General features: G+C 43.0%; 3 protein-coding genes across 10 annotated transcripts in view; 2 read left to right on the top strand and 1 right to left on the bottom strand.

Annotated features, from left to right (window-relative positions):
* The first annotated feature begins 194 nt into the window (after nt 1-194).
* fam161b (FAM161 centrosomal protein B) lies at nt 195-7,188 on the top strand. 6 transcript variants are annotated; one of them, XM_027025498.2, is made up of 10 exons: nt 195-265; nt 1,745-2,069; nt 2,258-2,733; nt 2,963-3,300; nt 3,406-3,527; nt 3,764-3,931; nt 4,040-4,139; nt 4,300-4,472; nt 4,915-5,166; nt 6,873-6,890. In XM_027025498.2, exons 2-9 carry the CDS (start codon nt 1,801-1,803, stop codon nt 5,156-5,158), a joined length of 1,890 nt encoding a protein of 629 aa, XP_026881299.2. In that variant the 5' UTR covers nt 195-265; nt 1,745-1,800; the 3' UTR covers nt 5,159-5,166; nt 6,873-6,890. The 6 variants fall into 6 exon arrangements, with proteins under 6 accessions (XP_026881299.2, XP_026881300.2, XP_035388592.1 ...); XM_027025499.2 differs by having other exon boundaries at nt 2,300-2,733; nt 4,915-7,188; XM_035532699.1 differs by having other exon boundaries at nt 4,945-7,188.
* A 75-nt stretch (nt 7,189-7,263) lies between these two features.
* Nucleotides 7,264-11,533, top strand: ngb (neuroglobin). Of its 2 annotated transcripts, XM_027025489.2 has the most exons (6): nt 7,264-7,417; nt 7,616-7,626; nt 7,729-7,855; nt 8,563-8,671; nt 8,820-8,939; nt 9,276-11,533. In XM_027025489.2, the coding sequence occupies exons 3-6, from the start codon at nt 7,758-7,760 to the stop codon at nt 9,426-9,428; spliced, it is 480 nt and encodes a 159-aa protein (XP_026881290.1). In that variant the 5' UTR covers nt 7,264-7,417; nt 7,616-7,626; nt 7,729-7,757; the 3' UTR covers nt 9,429-11,533. The 2 variants fall into 2 exon arrangements, with proteins under 2 accessions (XP_026881290.1, XP_026881291.1); XM_027025490.2 differs by lacking the exon at nt 7,616-7,626.
* A 4,226-nt stretch (nt 11,534-15,759) lies between these two features.
* Nucleotides 15,760-17,468, bottom strand: part of tmem63c (transmembrane protein 63C) — a 28,469-nt gene continuing 26,760 nt past the window's right edge. For both annotated transcript variants that reach the window (XM_027025517.2, XM_027025518.2), the window contains exon 23: nt 15,760-17,327. In XM_027025517.2, the coding sequence (XP_026881318.2) occupies nt 17,103-17,327 (225 nt within the window). In that variant the 3' untranslated portion in view covers nt 15,760-17,102. The remainder of the gene's footprint in view (nt 17,328-17,468) is intronic.

Genomic DNA, 17,468 nt, shown 5'->3' with positions numbered 1-17,468 from the left:
AACCGAGAACATGGGAGACATTCCGAAGATAAAATAATATTAAAATCTTATTAAAAGGCTTGTGTGGTCTATATGAAAGCATAAATTACTTAATGTAACACCTGAGAGTTTTTGACTTGCTTCTCCGTTTTCAGTTCAAAGTGCGATCATACCCAAGTGTCCCGTAACGCTTGTGGGTGGGCACTAGTTTGCTGCACATCATGGCCAGAGGCTTTTGGCGACCGATCCGTGGAAAGGAAAAGGTCAAATTAAAACAAATTTAAAGGTAAAATTCTATCGCCGGATTATGTCTCTTTTTCGTCTGCGACTGCATCATGTCAGCTGCACCATGAATCAGAAGACCCTGGTGAGAACTGAAATAGTTAGCTAGATCTTTAGACGGGGTTTGTTTTTAAAGCTTAAGTCATTTGGAAACAAATAGTCTACAAAACAAATTAATGAAATTGCTTGGTACTAGCACATTTCTGTACAGCTGCTTTAATACACATGCATGTCTCGTGAATGTTGCTAGCTTGCTTTTACGTGATTTCCACAAAATAAGAACGTGTTGTGGATTCGGCGTTTTGGTTGCCATAGTAACGAGAGCCCTACGTATGATTGCAGCAGGCGTGCTTTTCATAAAAGGAAGACAAGCAAACGTGTTCTATTCTTTTGGAAAATTTCACATAGTAATAACCTACAGAATGTTATTGCATATAAACAGTAGTGCTCAGCTAAAGTAATAATAATAATGACCATGATGATCATAATGATGATGCTAATTTCATCCTTTCCATACAAGTAGACGCACAAAAGGATTAGAGAATACTATATCTTTAGGGTGACCATATTTTAGTTTTAAAAAAGAGGATTGAGGACTTTTAACAAATTTATTTATTAAACTTACTTACATGACCAATAACAATTGCCTTCAGGGCCCATATGTCCAGATAATCGTATTCCTTTCTATATGTAAATCTAGTCTAATACAGATGTCCACACAACCTCTGCCTATTTCACATCTATAATTCTGTGATATTTGCTTTGATTTGTTTTATTAGATTTATAAGCCTAAAGGTAATTTAATCAGATTGTAGGTGGTGGGGTAGGATCATAAGAAGACTGATTTATGTCAAATTATTTTGTCACATGGATAAAACAGACATCACTATAAAATGAGCCTGACCTTCAGAGCGTCACAATTAGCTCTATGTTTGGCATTTTATGCCTTGTTAAGGCATCATACAAAAGCTCATATGGAAGGTAAACTTCATGTGCCCTGACCATATGCTACCATAAAGCAGCTACACACACACACACACACACACACACACACACACACACACACACACACACATATACAGATGCTGAGAAGTAGTCTGACCAATGTTTGCCCCTAGGGCGTGTACACGATGGAATAATTGTGGCATGTGAGAAGAGGGAACGTATAAAGAATGGCCAAAGCAGTGGAAAAAACAGCCGCACAGTGTATGGCAGCTATAGAAAGCAAATGACAGCATGAAAGGAAGGCCAAATACTGGGAATTGTAAGCATTTTAGAAATCCTGGCAGGACACATTTTTAGGTCCAAAAATGAGGACATGTCTGGGAAACAGAGGACGTATGGTCACCCTGTATAACTTAGACACACCTTTCAATAATAGTTTTCCGAATGGTGCTGTTTCCTGTTCTCGCCCTGGAGAGGTTTTCGCCTTATGTACTTCATATAAAAGGCTAATGTGAAGCTAAACTACTCCTCTTTCCAGACCCCCTCTCCCAGTTAGAGGGCTCCCTGTTTGAAGAACCTGTTACTGAGAGTGGCATGATGGAAATGTCAGAGACAGTTCAGTCCTTTCTAGAGGATGGGCAGCGGCCGGAGGCATCTTTGGAGCTGCGTTTAGCCTCCCTGAAGGCTGCACACCAGCAGCAGCTTCAGCAGGTCCAGCTGGAGCACCAGGCCGATCTAGAGGGGCGGATACTGCAGGACTCACTGCTGTCCTCACACACCGGCTCCCCAGTCAAGACACACGGGCCACTGGCAAACACCCGTGGTGATAGAAACAGCTCCAAAAACAGAGGGCACATCTACATGTAAGCCCAGTTTTACTTCTCATTACAAAAGTTGTTAGGGATATCATCACTGGGTAAGACGTTTGTATACACCTTTTAAATAAGTCACTGTAAGTTTGTTGAATGTAATGTTAGTGCAGGTTTATTGAAATGTAATGAGGTTGTTGTATGTAATGGTAATGCCTGTGTGAAACCTTCCAAACGTAAAGGTTTAATAAACCAAAGCGCTCCTCCTCCACACCTGATTTGAGCTCCAAGATGAGTCGGGAGAAAACCCCCATGCCCGGGCGAGCATGGACATCAGGCACTGCTCCGAATGTGGCTCAAGGCATGATGAGAACGGCCCATCTCCAGGATATCCCACTTGACAAAGAGGAAATGGCCTGGGCCGAGTGTCAGAAGCAGTTCCGTGCGGCGCCCGTACCCAAGCACATCTTCCGGGCCCGCTATGATGACATGGTTCGGGAGTGGGAGCGAGCGAGGCACGAGGCTCGGCAGCAGAGGACAGAGTTCCTCCTCACCATGCAGAGGCCCTTCACTTTCCACCAGAGGGAGGAGCGGGAGAGAGGCAGGCCAAGGCAGGGCTCAGGCCCTGAGCAGCACAGAGAAGGCAGGAAACACGCTGCCGCAAGGAGGCCTACACTTAAAGAAGTTACAGACCCAGCAATCTCTGAACATCTGAAAGGTGCTCTTTAAGCAAATTTCAATTTCCATAAACAAAGATCATTTTTGATGTCTTTAACTTATTTTATGCTTTAATGATTACTTGTGCAGTCAGTAAGTCACCTGGAAACGTCATGATCTATGATTCATATTTATCCTAAACAAGTAACTTCCAGTCTCTCAGTTTAAGCTTCCAATTGCTCGTTTATTGCAAGGTATCAAACTGCAAACTTCGATTAATGTCACTTCAGAGGCGGAGCAACAGAGGAAGCTCCGCATTCAGGCGAGGGCTCAGGAGACCCTCAGGGCCTCCTCGGCCCCCATCCAGAACCTGTTTCACCGAGCTGACTGCCCAACACGCACTGCCCAGAGGACCAAGAGCAAGGTGTTGGGCTTCTTGGAGCAGAAGCCATCCTTCCGTCCAAAGATCAACGCAGAAGTGCCTGATTTTGATAAGCTGTACCAGGCCTTCCAGAGCAAGTTGCAGGAGAGAGCAGAACAGAGGGAGATCACCCTCTGCCAACCATTCCAGCTGCGCACATCTGCACTTCAACCACGCCAGAGCAAGAGCAGGCCAGACGAACAACTGGTACATTTAGCATTTAGCATAGTTTAAAAAATGGACATTGCATTCTTATTTAAAGTCTTTGTTTCTCTTCTAATAAACTCTAACATTACATTTTTGTATCGTTAGACATATACATGCAAGAGCAGTTTAAAGAAAAGTCATTCATTCTGTGGCTTGACATCATTATCCATGGACACTCTTCCAACATACATAACAGATGCTGCCCGGAGCAGGTCCATGGCCATAAGGTAAGCAGGAAGCTCCAGGAAGGTAGAAGTTCCTCAAACACCTGGTAGTATCACAGCAACCACGAGTATCGCTTATTAACATGTGCCGTGGTGCTGACGGATTACTAATGCGCACCATCGTGAAGATGCAGGACTTATCACTTATCATACATGCCGCTGTGATTAGGAAACCGGCCTATCAGTTAAAACAATTCCTGATTTCACTTTCCTCCTTGTTTTCTCTCCACACCACTCAGGAAGTCCCTGGAGCTTAGGGATAGTAAGGAGCAGGAAAACGCTCAGTGGATGAAACGACATCGAATGAATGCTGAAGCCATTAGCAGAGCAGTGCTGGCACGCTCTAAGGCCATGGACCCCCACAAGAGCCTGAAAGAAGTGTACCAGGAGAAACTCAAGCAGCACAGGCAAGTGCCCTGTTCTGTGGCCATATGTGTCAGACAGGACTAGGTTTGGTCAGTACAACAATCAGCTGACTAACTGAATTCTTTCTTCTTCTTTTTTTGCACCGGTAGACAGGCCGATCGGGAGCGAGTGAAAGATTATAAGAGAGAACTGAGGGAGATGAGAGCTCGAGTCACGACCCGCCCATACCTCTTTGAACAGGTGTCACAGGTGCGTACAAACCCAGAATTTTGTCCTTTCCAAGTTTCAAACATACCAGCATGACTTACCTTTAATCTACATGGATGCTTTAATTGTTTATCTACCAACCAAAGCTTGCAGCCATAACATTCCTTTCCTTGTTTCATATTTACAAATTTCCTTCTCATAGAAAAATGCAAAGAGCGATGTTGAGCGCATATATAGAAACACTCTAGCGCAAGCAGGCCTGGATGAAGACTTTGTGAGATCCAAAGGAGAAAATGATGAAAACCACAGATCAAATCATAAGGATGCTGACTCTGATAGTGATGATCATAGCTCTAAGATGGGGACCCAGCAAAGGTATGCAGGCTCACGCAAAGCGGGATCTTAACGAGGGTGCATATTTGCAGTACACGTGAGTCACGGTTTCCTAACTGTGCTTGACTGCTGGTTACTGGGGAACCTATATATTTAAATACAAATTAACTCTAGTTTACTTGTCAATGGCAAACATTTGGATTCTTTAAACTGCTCTGTTCTATAAGTGGTACGTTATAATAGTTTCCCGTAACCACAAACAGCGAAAGATATATACAAGCAACATGAAAAATACTTATTACAGTGTTACAGGATAACATAAGCGTAGCTCCTCTCTAATGGCCAGTAAAGTTAAAACTGTCTCTCCCGCTGAATGTCCAATACTATACTTACATATAGACAAATGTATGATTTTAGCCTTGGTAGCAGGCTTTTTCTATTGTTGGCACGTAAGCATATGTGTTTGTGATGTAACAACTGCAAGGACAGAGGGTGAAATTAACCACGGCTGCAGCAGGGTGGGGTCATGGGAGGACAGCGGCCACAGTGAGGAGGGAGCAGAAGACAGCGCAGAGCCCCTGGCTAAGACATCAGCTGACAGGCAGCGAGGCATTGGCACACGGTCCCAGCATGCCTGGCGACCGCGGAGGGGAGCACGGCGCGGTCAGGCGCAAGAACACTGGCACATTCCGGCATCTAGAATCAGTTCAACAGTCCAGGCTTGTTGAGAAATGTGGTAAGCCATCCAGAGCCGGGAGATGTAGCTCATTTCTTTGTTGCCATTTGTTTGTAAATGCTTACATATTGTGATTAGAAGTGATTTCTGCTGTGGCAGGGTGATTATGATTCACAGCATGCGCAGTAAAATAAACAAAATCAATGACAAGTTGGGCTTTGTGGATCAAAATGTGTTGGGGACTGCAGAAAAACACTTGCAGGCCAAAAACAAATAGGTAAAAACCAAAGGGAACTGAATATTAAAACACGTTTGCTTAAGTTTTACTTCTTACCCATTAGCTCATGTTTGAGACCACACGAAGGACGTTACACCTATCGAAGCAGCGAGAAGGAAGTCTCTTGGGGGTTGGTACCACAAAATAATAACAAACATTGAATTAGACAACATTTACCATGCGATACAAGCAAATACCCTTAGCAGCATGTCAACTGTGGGTCTACAAAGTCAATGTAGTGATGGACAACGGTACCATAATTATTATCTATAACTGTCACAGAGAAAAGCTTTATTTCCTGAGCCCAACGGGAATGACTACAGGAATAACGTAGCAAGTTCTCTTTTGGGACAAGGCACATCTGAACCTCCCTTTTCTGAGATGTAAATCTTGGGGATGAAGTCTGGCTATTTCTAGAGCCACAGTACCGCTAAAGCAAACAGCCTCAGTTATTTCTCTCTCATCATGTTCGCGCACTGCCTCTGTGGCCTACCACTTCAAGACAACTTGTACCCGGACCAGTCTTACAGGGAACACGTTGTCAATCCTATTTCTGATTCCTTTGGTGATATAAGTTTCAGAAATTAAGAGCATAAATTTTGCAGCACGTTTAAACATATCGCTTAAATCTTTTGAGTTAATAAAACTGAAATCAGTGCATTTGTTCTGCTGAAAGTACAACCTAGAGTACAAAATGTAAAGTTGGCTGGGATTACGCATTTTGTAGGTAAAAGATATATTATGCCTTGAAGAATTCACTGACTTAATTCACTGAGGCCATACTGAGGGATGAAAAAACAAAACACTGAACCTAGCCACCATGTAAATGTAAATCGTCTGTCAGAGAATATCAAAATATATGGGACACGTGGTCCCATAAGCAGTATGTAGGCTACGCTGCCTGTCAATATCGCACAAGCTTAATCGAGAATCCGACGGGAGGAAAACAGCCTGGGATCTGAGAGATGTGGCCCGAGCTTTCAGCATTTCAAGGGCTTCTGCAAGGTCGTCATGGCAACTGTGCTCTCTCTTGCTACCCTGTCATTCCCTGACAGATTGTCCTTCATAATGACAGCAGTGCTTTTATAAACCTGGGAGAATGTATGAGGTCAGTTTCTTTTTTGCACTGATTGAAACTGAATTGAAATCACTAACCTGATCAGCCCTTTGACATATGCTCTAAAATAAACTGTACAATTAAGAAAAAAATAAATAAATAAACGATCATCCTTTTTTTGCTAACAGCAGCTGTAGAGTTGCTATTTGTGTAAATAAATTTAAGATAGTGCCACAATCTCTGGCAAAGCCACTGGCTATTTAGTACATTACTTGGTATGGTGCAGTTCACAAACACAGCATTCCTGACTTATTTATTTTGTACCTGGGAAAGTATTTATGTTGTACCTATTTTTCAAGACTTTGCAGAGGGCTGCTCTGTGTTTTAACTCTACTCTTTGTGAAGAAATAAAATTTGTCCTTCTGTTGACAGCCAGGATCTCACCTGCAGGAGGAGCTGTGGCTCCTGACATCTTCATCTTCCTATCGCTAGGAGCAACACAGAGCTCGGATCTGTTCGTCTGTTTCCGTGTTCCGTCTCTCCTCGTTAACTACATAAATATGCACACTGAATAGGAGGATGAGCAAATGTAGGAGCGTTCCGTGGCGAATCACAGGTAAAAGGTAGAGAAGGGAGACTGATGAGGAGACAGCGAAGGAGGATGCAGACTCCCCTGTCATGTCACCGTGACCGCACGTCAAACTAGCGTGAAGAAGCCCGCTTCAGCAAGGGGAGAGGGAGCAGGGAGCGAGTGAGCAAGGGAGGGATAGAGAGAGATAGAGACAAGGAGAGGGAGCAAAAGAAAGAGGGGGAGAGAGAGAGAGAGAGAGAGAGAGAGAGAGAGAGAGAGAGCAAACACAAGGACTGCAGGCTTCACATGCACATATTCCCACGAAACACCCTCAAAATCCCAATGCCCGAAAGAGGCAGAAGAAGCCACTGAGAAAGCAAGGTCATTCTAGAACAGGAAAGCAAAGGTACGTCCCCTTAGCACACGGCACCACCCTGGGATAGGAGGCAATGGCACACGAATGAAGGTAGCATTCCTGACAAGTTTTTTTTTGCTTGCAGTTCATCCCTCTCTTGTTCTGAAATGACACTTACACAGGGCTCCCTGATTTTCCATAGACTCGTAAATGGCTGCGTGTTTTGACTCCTTTTTTTGTTCTTTTCAGGCGGAGCAGAAGTAAGGATCTTCCTCATAGCGTGATTAAAGAAATGGGAACGGTGGATCAGAAGTCGTGGTTTAAATAGGAGGACACAAACTTTGTGCAATCTTCCTGTGCAGGCATAGGCAGTAGGGCGTTGAGCGGCAGCATGGAGGAACTCTCAGGCAAAGACAAACAACTGATCCGGGACAGCTGGGAGAAACTGGGAAAGAACAAGGTCCCACACGGCATTGTCATGTTTACCAGGTAGGACCATCTGGATTAGGATCTACCAGTTTAGTTCGGAAGTTGGAACTGAATAAAATATTGAGACTGTATTCACTTTTATGAGCAACCACATTTGATGGAGATGCAGATGAATTTCACATTCATTTAATGTCATAATTGTTTTAGACACAATGAAGCTGCTAATGTATTTAACAAATATGTTTACAATATGTTTTTTCCCAACCATCATGTCCTCTGACCTTCTAAGGAGGACCAGTTTAACTTTATTTTCCATTTACTTGTTTGTCTTCTCATTTGTGTTTTTAAGGAAACGCCACCAAGTAGAACTAGTTGTGGGTGTAGTCTTATACTGTAGTATTAAGTGTAAAAGAAATTTATGTATTTAATTAATTTATGTAAAATTAATTAACATTTGATGAATTCAATATTCTTTAAACATGCTGGCTCAAATGACCGATAAATGACATTTAATCAAAGTAGTAGTGTAAGGTATGTGCACGTAAGCCCCTCATTTATCCTAAATAAACAATCGCATCAAACATTCCCTGTCATCTCATGGCTGCCTGCCGCTTTTCACCATACTTCAAGCAGAGGCTTGACTTGTTGCTTGGCGACAGGCTGAAGCAAGGTTCCCATTTCGGTTCAGCCCGTCTGCCTCTCCGAACAACTCTGTAAAGCATCAGCGATGTATAGAGAGGTCTATCATGTAACAGTGTCTTCCGCAGGCTGTTCGAACTGGACCCGGCTTTGCTCAGCCTCTTCAGCTACAAGACCAAGTGTGGTGCGGTGCCGGACTGCCTCTCCAGCCCTGAGTTCCTCGACCATGTCACCAAGGTGAGACCGATGCGGTCTCCTCCATCCCTATCCGCTCTCGATTAATTGTGCCTGAAAACATCTCCCCTGTTGTACTTGACGGCTAAAACTGACTTTTTGCCAATAGTGACTACACGTGGAAACACTGAGTGTGCGTGCCTATTTACAGGTGATGGTGGTGATCGACGCAGCCGTCAACCATCTTGATGACCTGCATTCTTTGGAAGACTTCTTGCTGAACCTGGGCAAGAAGCACCATGCTGTGGGTGTTAAAACCCAGTCCTTCGCCGTAAGTACGCCAGCGTTCGGTGTTCAGAGCAGGAGCATGCATGGATCTGCATGCATGTAAAAATTTTATATAATAGTGAAGAGGTTTATCACTCCATGATGGCCTAGACTTGGACTGCATAGCAGAGCTAGCAGGGGTTTCTGGGTTTGTCCAGAAAATGTTTATTTTTTTAATCCTTTACACGATTTAATCAATGTCGGCAATGTAACCTGCCCTTTAAAATCTCCTCTGTGTGGACACCAGTTGAAGAACAATAAGACATTTCCAGAACAGCTGGCTTATTCGGTGCAGCCTCCTTGTCTCCATGCTCATATCTCTGTATGCTCATGCGATCAGGTGGTTGGAGAAGCCCTGCTCCACATGCTGCAGTGCAGTCTGGGCGCCAGTTACACCACGGCACTGCGCCAGGCGTGGCTCAACATGTACAGCGTGGTGGTGTCAGCCATGACCAGAGGCTGGGCCAAGAACGGAGAGCACAAATCCAACTGAGCAGAGGCCAGAGATGACGTGAGCTTTACACTGACGTGGACCCACCAGTGGTTCGCATGTGGCTGCTGGGTAGAATAGCATGGGCAGGGAGGACATAGTACCTTAAGCACTGGAGAAAGGATGAATTTATTGATCTGCTGGGATGAGTTGTGTGCTGACTGCCTAAAAGTCCCTGTATCTGGGACCTTTGTAGTAAGTGGCTAGAGATGATGAAAGCTATGGGGGCAATAACTTGTAGATTTGATCTTCTGAAGCAGAGGCAAGAGTTTAAGGTTGATGTTTCAGAGATGGAACTGGCCTTGTATATAATGACTCGCTGTGTCTCCTCAAACTATCTGTAATGGGTGTTGTGCTGTTTTTGATGTTTCTTACATGGGTGTCATGAAACGGAGTTAAGACTATGCACCAGTCGGCCTATTCTCCAGGAGCTGGGCTGTTTTGTGAGACCTTTCTGCTTTGAAAAGTCTCATGGCCTGATCTTTTTCTACTAAGATCCCAAGAATGCTCTGACTAGTAATCTGATAAGATGATAAATAGTTTAATGCCCAGTAAATAACCTCAACATAAAGTTTGTTCAATGACCTAACAGAACAGATTATTTTCCAAGTTTAATGTATAATTTTCTCTAAAAAAGAATTTCAGGAGAAAATAAGCAGTCAGTTAGAGGATGAAACGTCTTTGTAAATAAAGAACTGTCAGGCTCATTTACCTGTCCAAAATAACAAAAGCTTCCCCACAACCTTTCAAAGACTGTTAGTTTCTTGGTGCAATGTTATTACCTTACATGTTCATATATCACAGTTATTTTTATAAACGAATACACTAACAAAGGACTCGGCCAGACTGTTATCATGAACAGACTGTTATGTCATATATATGCTGATCTCCTTACTGAGTTCGATGAAGAGGTCATAATTCAGCACTGGTGCAGCTGAAACCTAGGTACATAAGATAATTAGGTCTGAAAATTCCTTTTCACCTTATTTGTCTTATAGTGCTGCAGTTGAATGACATTTGCTGTTTAACGAGTTTCTTTTACATGGCTTGCACATTGTACAAGTCATAAGTAACAAATATTGACAGGAGAGTTGAATATATTATTGGTATTTGTTAAGCCCTAGATGTTAAAAGCGATGATATCCTTTTTGCTGCTATAAATAAAGTATAATAGAATCTTAACAGTACTACAGAAATGTGCTCCACTTTCTATAAGAAATACTACTACTCTGGAACTGGTAATGCCAAGTATCTTAAAATGTGCCAAGTCACCCTGACATTGGCACTAAGTGTTATATTGCACAACCTTTTAGTCTTTTGCTTTGTATCTGTTCCTCTGTATCATACCAACTACCGTATTTACAGGCAATTTTTTATTTATTTCATCATGTATGTGGATACATAATGGTATTACTTGGTGGTGCTGTATGATATTTTTGTGGAAAATAATTATTCTCTCTCTGTCAATAACACAATTAGATCATTATACGACTGGCTTTGCAGTAACCACTGAGACTTCACTGACTTTCAGTAGAACATGATCAAGTTAATTTAAATAAACTGTTAGACACATTATCTTTACTAGGCACATTCTCTCAATCTTTTAAAAAGGCCTCACTTATTGTAAGCAGTGTTTTAGAGTGTAATATTTTCCTAGCACTAAATAGACTTGTGGTCGATAGCTATTAATCCTAAAATTTCTCTGTGAGTGTATTGCTGTGTTTAAATGAGTAATAATTGATATTCTCTTTATATTCTGTATCTGAAGTGTCTGGAGGTCTACCTCAGTTTTGTAGCTGCTAAAGAACAGCGATGATATGACCTGACTCCTCAACCAAAAATACTGATGCTTCACAACCCCTGTTCATCTTCTGTTTTCTTCACCCATCCAAAATGTAACTCAGACAATTCTGGGCTCTGTCAATGTTTTCTGTCAGGATTTGTTCCAAGCTCAAGTGTTCAAAGTTCAAATGACCTGAATAAAGATTACTCTAAGTGTCTTTTTTTTTTTTTTGGAGATAAACTTTTGGCATTTTCATTATAAAATATGTATTGTATTCTGTCTTCTCTTGTTCTATAGCATTATGTAACATAGATGGACAGCTCTTAGTCCTGGGAAGGATGAAAACTATGAGTAGCAATCATTCCATATAATTAAAATACTTCATATCTAATTTCCAGGACTTGTTTGAGCAGCTAGTGCTCTCTCTCTCTCTCTCTCTCTCTCTCTCTCTCTCTCTCTCTCTCTCTCTCTCTCTCTCTCTCTCTCTCTCTCTCTCTCTCTCTCTCTCTCTCTCCCATTCTCTAGCCAAGGCCAAACCCACTGTGACAGTGCCAGTTGTAGAAATATTGGGGAACTCCAGTGTAATTGTCAATGTAATAGTCGAGGTGTTTCTGAATTCAGTTTCACTGCATCATTGCACATGTCTCTTTCAGAGCTAACCGTCATGTATAAGAATAATCTTGGATGCCCACACGGTTCCAGATATGCCTCCCACACATCCTATGGCTAGACGTATATCAGTGTCTCTTCAAGGTGCTGCCATATACACATCTAAAGCCTTCCGAATTCACCAAGATCTAAGTTAACATTGCTCCTACTTTTTAAACTTTTTTCTATGTTCTGGGTATTTGCACGACCATATAAAATAGGGCAAGAACTCTTTTTTTTCCTGTAAAAGTGATTGACTCAAATATCTCTGGGCACACTGCCTTTCAAAATCTCAAAATACGCAGGCCAGACACACTTGTGCTACATCCGTCCTGAAATGTTAGCAAAGGTAAATAAGTGGAAAACACTAATAAAAATAAAAAAAACAGTCAGACGGACTTGTGATTATTTTTAGAAAGTCTGCAGCGCGTTTTGGAAACAGGGCACTGGAAATCACTATGGCAACGGCTGAGATGCTGAGCGCGGCAGTCTGAAGCGGGGTTGTATCTGGTGAGTGCGAAACGCCGCGGGTAAGGACGCATATTATGGGACTGAAGTGCACACTTCCTTTTCTGGTCTGGGCTGCTAAAGTGCATTCGGCGTAATGGCAGACGTGTTGTTCCACGTTTACTATGGATCTCTCAGCAATGCAGCCCCAGTATAAAGCACCTTTAAGGTAATACTCGCGCCTACATATGCTTTACCAAGTAAGGTGACGAAGTGAGTTTGCAACCGCTGGCGAGCTAATGCATTATTCTTCAAATGCGCTAATCCAAACAGACGTGCACTCCCGACTTTTAAACAGCCGCATGGCCGCGCAGTTCTACGCGGTATTTCTATAAGGTCATGGGCTATATCGCAACACCTTCCGCGGTGACACGGACTTGTCGATCCATGTTCCTAATGTTCTCCGCGGCAATGGTAGTGTCCATCTGTGGCACAGTCGCTCGCCAAGGCCTCGGCCAATCTCCTCGATAATTCCCCGCATCTTTCCTCCCCAGGGCGGGGAGCTGACGATCAGCCTACTTACGCAGCTCAGTTTGCTCGAGTCTGCCGACTGCTTATGGTTACATATACCGCCCCATATACCGGGAGCAAGCAAATAACAGTATAATTCTGATAGTACGCTTTACGGGACACCTGAGGTGATGGGCCATACGCCCAAAATATACAAACAAATGACAGCTTCCCCTACAACCTACATTCTAAAACCCTGTAAATGTGACATTCATCACAATGCCCGTCCACGTTAAGGATTCAGTCTGCTAAAAAAAAAAGTGTTCGCTTTATGAAATGGACGCCAGAGAACACAGATTATTCCGTTTCGCGTATGGGAAAAGATGGGTGGAACTTCACCTTATGCCTGGAAAGGGAGTTTGCTTAGGCGGCTGCGGGAAAATGTCAAGCAAATTTCTCCGTTTCCCTCTCGTGTTGACGCGTCGAGATGAGTCTAGGTGCAGTCGTGTGGGGTGGGGAAGTGGAGATGACCCTCCTTTCCATCTACGTCTAAAGGCGAGAGAAGCGTGTAACGCATTTAAAACGCTTGCTTTATGTGGTATGGCTCTGAAGACGCTGTCAGCGAAATTAAAAAGACGCCTTAAGATAGCAGCTGAATTAATGACAAGAGCCGATGGGAAACTTTCTACACTCATTCTCTGTTAGTCATTTAGAATGAATGAAACTGAAGGTACTGATGGATGTCACACAATGTCAGTGAGGTTGAGTGTACCACCCCAGGTACTGGGACAGATCAGACTGACAGATCAGAGAGAGAATCACCAACACAAACTCAGCATCGTGTGCTTCGTGCAACATAACATTCATTCCAGCGGTTTGGTCATTCTACTGGAAGATCCTGCTGTATAATTTATCTCTTTCATCGCTGGTCAAAGCACGCTACACTCGTCCTTAACAGACACTTCCCAAGAAGACTTTTTAACTTCTTCATTAAATGCAGTATATTTCTAACCACGCTCGCATGCTCCGTAACACTTTCACGACACTTGGTTTAACGTGCAGTTTTTGTTTTGTTTTTTAAACCAAAACGCTCTCATGAGAACGACTGTTTTCTCTGTATGTCCCGTTCTTGCCTGTGGTAAAGAGGAGTAGGGGAACCACATCAGTGACTCTCGTTAAAAGACTGAATGATTTTGTTAGCTGCACTTCTGAACTATTGCACTCAGCCGCAAAAGCGACACAGAAATAACTGCTAACACGGAAAGTCACTCATCCGTTTCGGCACGAGTGTGCGGTACAACAGGGTCACAAAATGTTTTTTAGTGACTATGGAGATGGGCATGAAATATATATTTTCAATATACATTTTAAAATAAGATTAAATGGGGGCACGAGAGATTCTCTTAGGTCTCTCTAATGAAATATAAACTTTAAATACAGTCGGAAGAATTAAATAAAAATAGATGAAGCAAAAATCCTTGAACCCCTACATTAACTGCTGAGATGGACCGAAATTTATATCTGAACGGAGATCAAATTGCCAAGGAATCAGGTTTTACAGCTCGCATCACTATTAATATGAGGTAGTTAAATATTTCCGTACGAATTTGTTTCTGGGATATATGGAAAACAGATTGCCTATTCTCAAGTCCATCCTCCTATTCTTGGAAATTTCCATAATTTGCCACTATGGAATATGCCTTTCTTTTATATGGTAACCTACTGTTGTGACAGAGAAATGGAGCACGTTTATGGAGGAATCCATTATGAATTTTAAATGCCCGCAAAGCAAGTCTGTGAAACCGATCTTACGAGTGCACTTTTTAGTCGGTACTTTATTGATGATGGGTTCTCTTTTTTTTGGAGGGGGGTGGGGTAGTTTTTTCGGATGTGGTGCACAGACTGTCATGCCACTCTCAGGCAAAATTATCTTATTTTCTGATGGCAGAAATTCGTAACACTACATTCGTAACATTCGTAACGGTTATGAAATTTCAACATTGAGAAGAGACTGAATGGATAGTCTGGATAGACTGCAGGATATTCATTAAACGGTAGATCTCTAGGCTTCTCAAGAAAAAAATGACAATTAATTTTCTTTGATTCCTCTCTGAAATAACTGCATTAATGCCAAAACATAAGCAAATTGCCTATTTGTAATCTCAATGCTTCCATCTCATATCTGGCACATGATGCACATTTAAACAACCACCTGAATATTTCAGTATGGGTGGGTTTGCATTGTCATTAAAGTATTGCCTGTATCAGAACTACTGGCCAACCTCCCATTACTGAGCAAAGAAGTCCTACACCCACTGGACCGCACATAAACAGAACTCACAGGAAAAATGTTGTTTGACTAAACATCTAAATCAAACAAAGAAATGCACCCATTTAATATTGTGAAACAAAACACTACTGACAACAGAGTGGTGTGATATATATATATTTTTTTTTTTTGGACAGTTTTGATTTACCATGTGTTCCTGTGCCGTGAGATACAGTACAGTGGGTACAGCAGCTCTGCTTGTAATGTGCGCCCTGTCGCACCTAAGACACGCTCCACAAACCTCCAGTGGGCAAAGAAAATAAACTCTACGTATCGGATACTAGCAAATATAGCCGATCGTGTAAAATCACATTAATATTCAGTCGGCGTATCTCACAGAACTGCTTGTACTGCCTGTGCGTTTGTTTGCCTTTGAGGATTCGCTGAAATCGATACGTTTGTGTGTGTGCGTGGGCGGGTGGGTGCGTTAGTAACTGAATGTACTGATGACTGAAGGAACATTTACGGCTGTTGCACAACTTGACAGGATTCCTTGCGTTCTTGTTGTGGTGTTTACGATGGAGCAGAAGGGCTTCTGTACAGTGTGATTTTTGGTGCTTTGTATTCCCCTGCTATGTCATCTCTGGTCCATGCAGCATATCACAGGCCATGCTGGATTGTCAAAACATTTTGTTTAAAAAAAAAGTTGTGTTTGTTTGTTTGTTTGTTTTTGTCAAATTCTTTCTTCAAGGCACAGCAAGAGAGCACAATACAAAACACAACTAATTTACATTCAGTTTGGCAAAGAGACCCTCCAACCCCTTCCAATCCAATCTGAGAACCGGCTAGCAGCAAAGACCAACGTAGAAAACTTACAAAGAGCATTGGAGTGTTATAGAAGCTGTGGGCAACACTTCACAAGTTTAAGAGCACTGCAGACCTCATTAGGTTATGTGTGAGGAAAGTCGTTTTGTAATAAAAGAAAACATGCAGTTTTGGAGAGTCTGAGCATTAACTGGACAAATGCTGAAATAAAGCAATCAGCGCAATGTCAAGTTTATCTGCCATAATCTGCCGATGGTGTTCTTCTTCACTTACTAGAAAGTTTTGCCTAACTTAGATGAGCTGTTGGTATTTTAGACTCCTTGTCTGGGTTCTTCAATTGCTTAGGCTGTCTAAACTGATTCTGGGTTTTTTTCCAGTCCCAGTCGCGTAAGTGGCTTTTATTTCAGGATGGACCACAGAAAATGAGTACACAAAGAGAGAGGGGGGGTGGGGGACCCTAGGATAATCACCATATGTGTAGCTTTTAAATTCAAATTATTTATGTGTTCTCACCTCAGAGAGAGACAGATCCCTCTCTCACAGTTAATGTTCAGAAAACAGAAATCATCCTTTTAGCTTTCTGAATTTTTTTAGCAGTAATAATAACAAAAAAATGATAATAATAATAATGATAATAATAATAATAAATCACAACACTCCCTCATTGAGAAATGTTACATCTTACTCCAAATAGCAAATCAAAAAGAGCAACACCCTTACATTATAATAGTAACACCAAGATGAGCAGTAACCATGAGAAGATCCAAACACATTCCTTCCTATGTCTAGTTTCACTGACATCGCAACTATACATAAGACCCTTGTCTCGAGTCCTCTCAAGACAGCGACACCCAGTGAGCACTGAAAAACACGGCGCAAGGACGCAACCTTTCAAACGGGCGGGGCCGAGGAGTTACTCCTCCGAACCCCGAGGTCCGGCGTGTCACACTTCCTTCAACTCCAGCGTCTCAATGCACAAGCAAGAAAAACAGAGAAGGAGAGGAGAGGACAGAAGGTATAGGGCGGGAAGGTGAACAGTGAGAGAGGCTGGGCCCTTCCTCACTGCACCACCTCCACTTCTTACATGGAGCTCTCAGAGGAGAAGGAAAATGCAGCATGGTGCCTCTGTGTCAGCCTCTAGCTATGGCGAGGCATGGGGCTTCAGGTTCTGGTGGGATGGACGGCTGTGTGCCCGTCACTGGTAGTCCACAGGGCTGTCCATGAGAGGACTGGAGCGGCAGGTGCCTGGGGCATCCTGGAGCTCCGTCTCCAGCGTCTCCACCGCGTCCTTCTCCAGAGCCGCTTCGTCCTCGTGTCCCGAGCCTTGGCTGTTGCCCATGGCACCATAACTCTGGTGGGCGGGCGAGGGCATGGGTGTTAGGCCCAGCTCTGGCTCCAGCAGGACCGACGCCATGAAGAGCTGAGCAGACAGAGACAGGGAGGGGATGGCAGAGTTGAGCAGGTGTAGACTAGGGCAGTCTCATTAAGTGGTCATTGATTGGTTCATGCAACATGCATGTGGGGTCACGCAACATGCACCGCGGCCAAGAGATGAGGAGTT

Source organism: Electrophorus electricus, chromosome 13 (genome assembly GCF_013358815.1).
Source record: "Electrophorus electricus isolate fEleEle1 chromosome 13, fEleEle1.pri, whole genome shotgun sequence".
NCBI lineage: Eukaryota > Metazoa > Chordata > Actinopteri > Gymnotiformes > Gymnotidae > Electrophorus > Electrophorus electricus.
The sequence above is the reverse complement of the archived record's forward strand: the minus strand, read 5'-3'. Positions and strand labels throughout refer to the sequence as shown.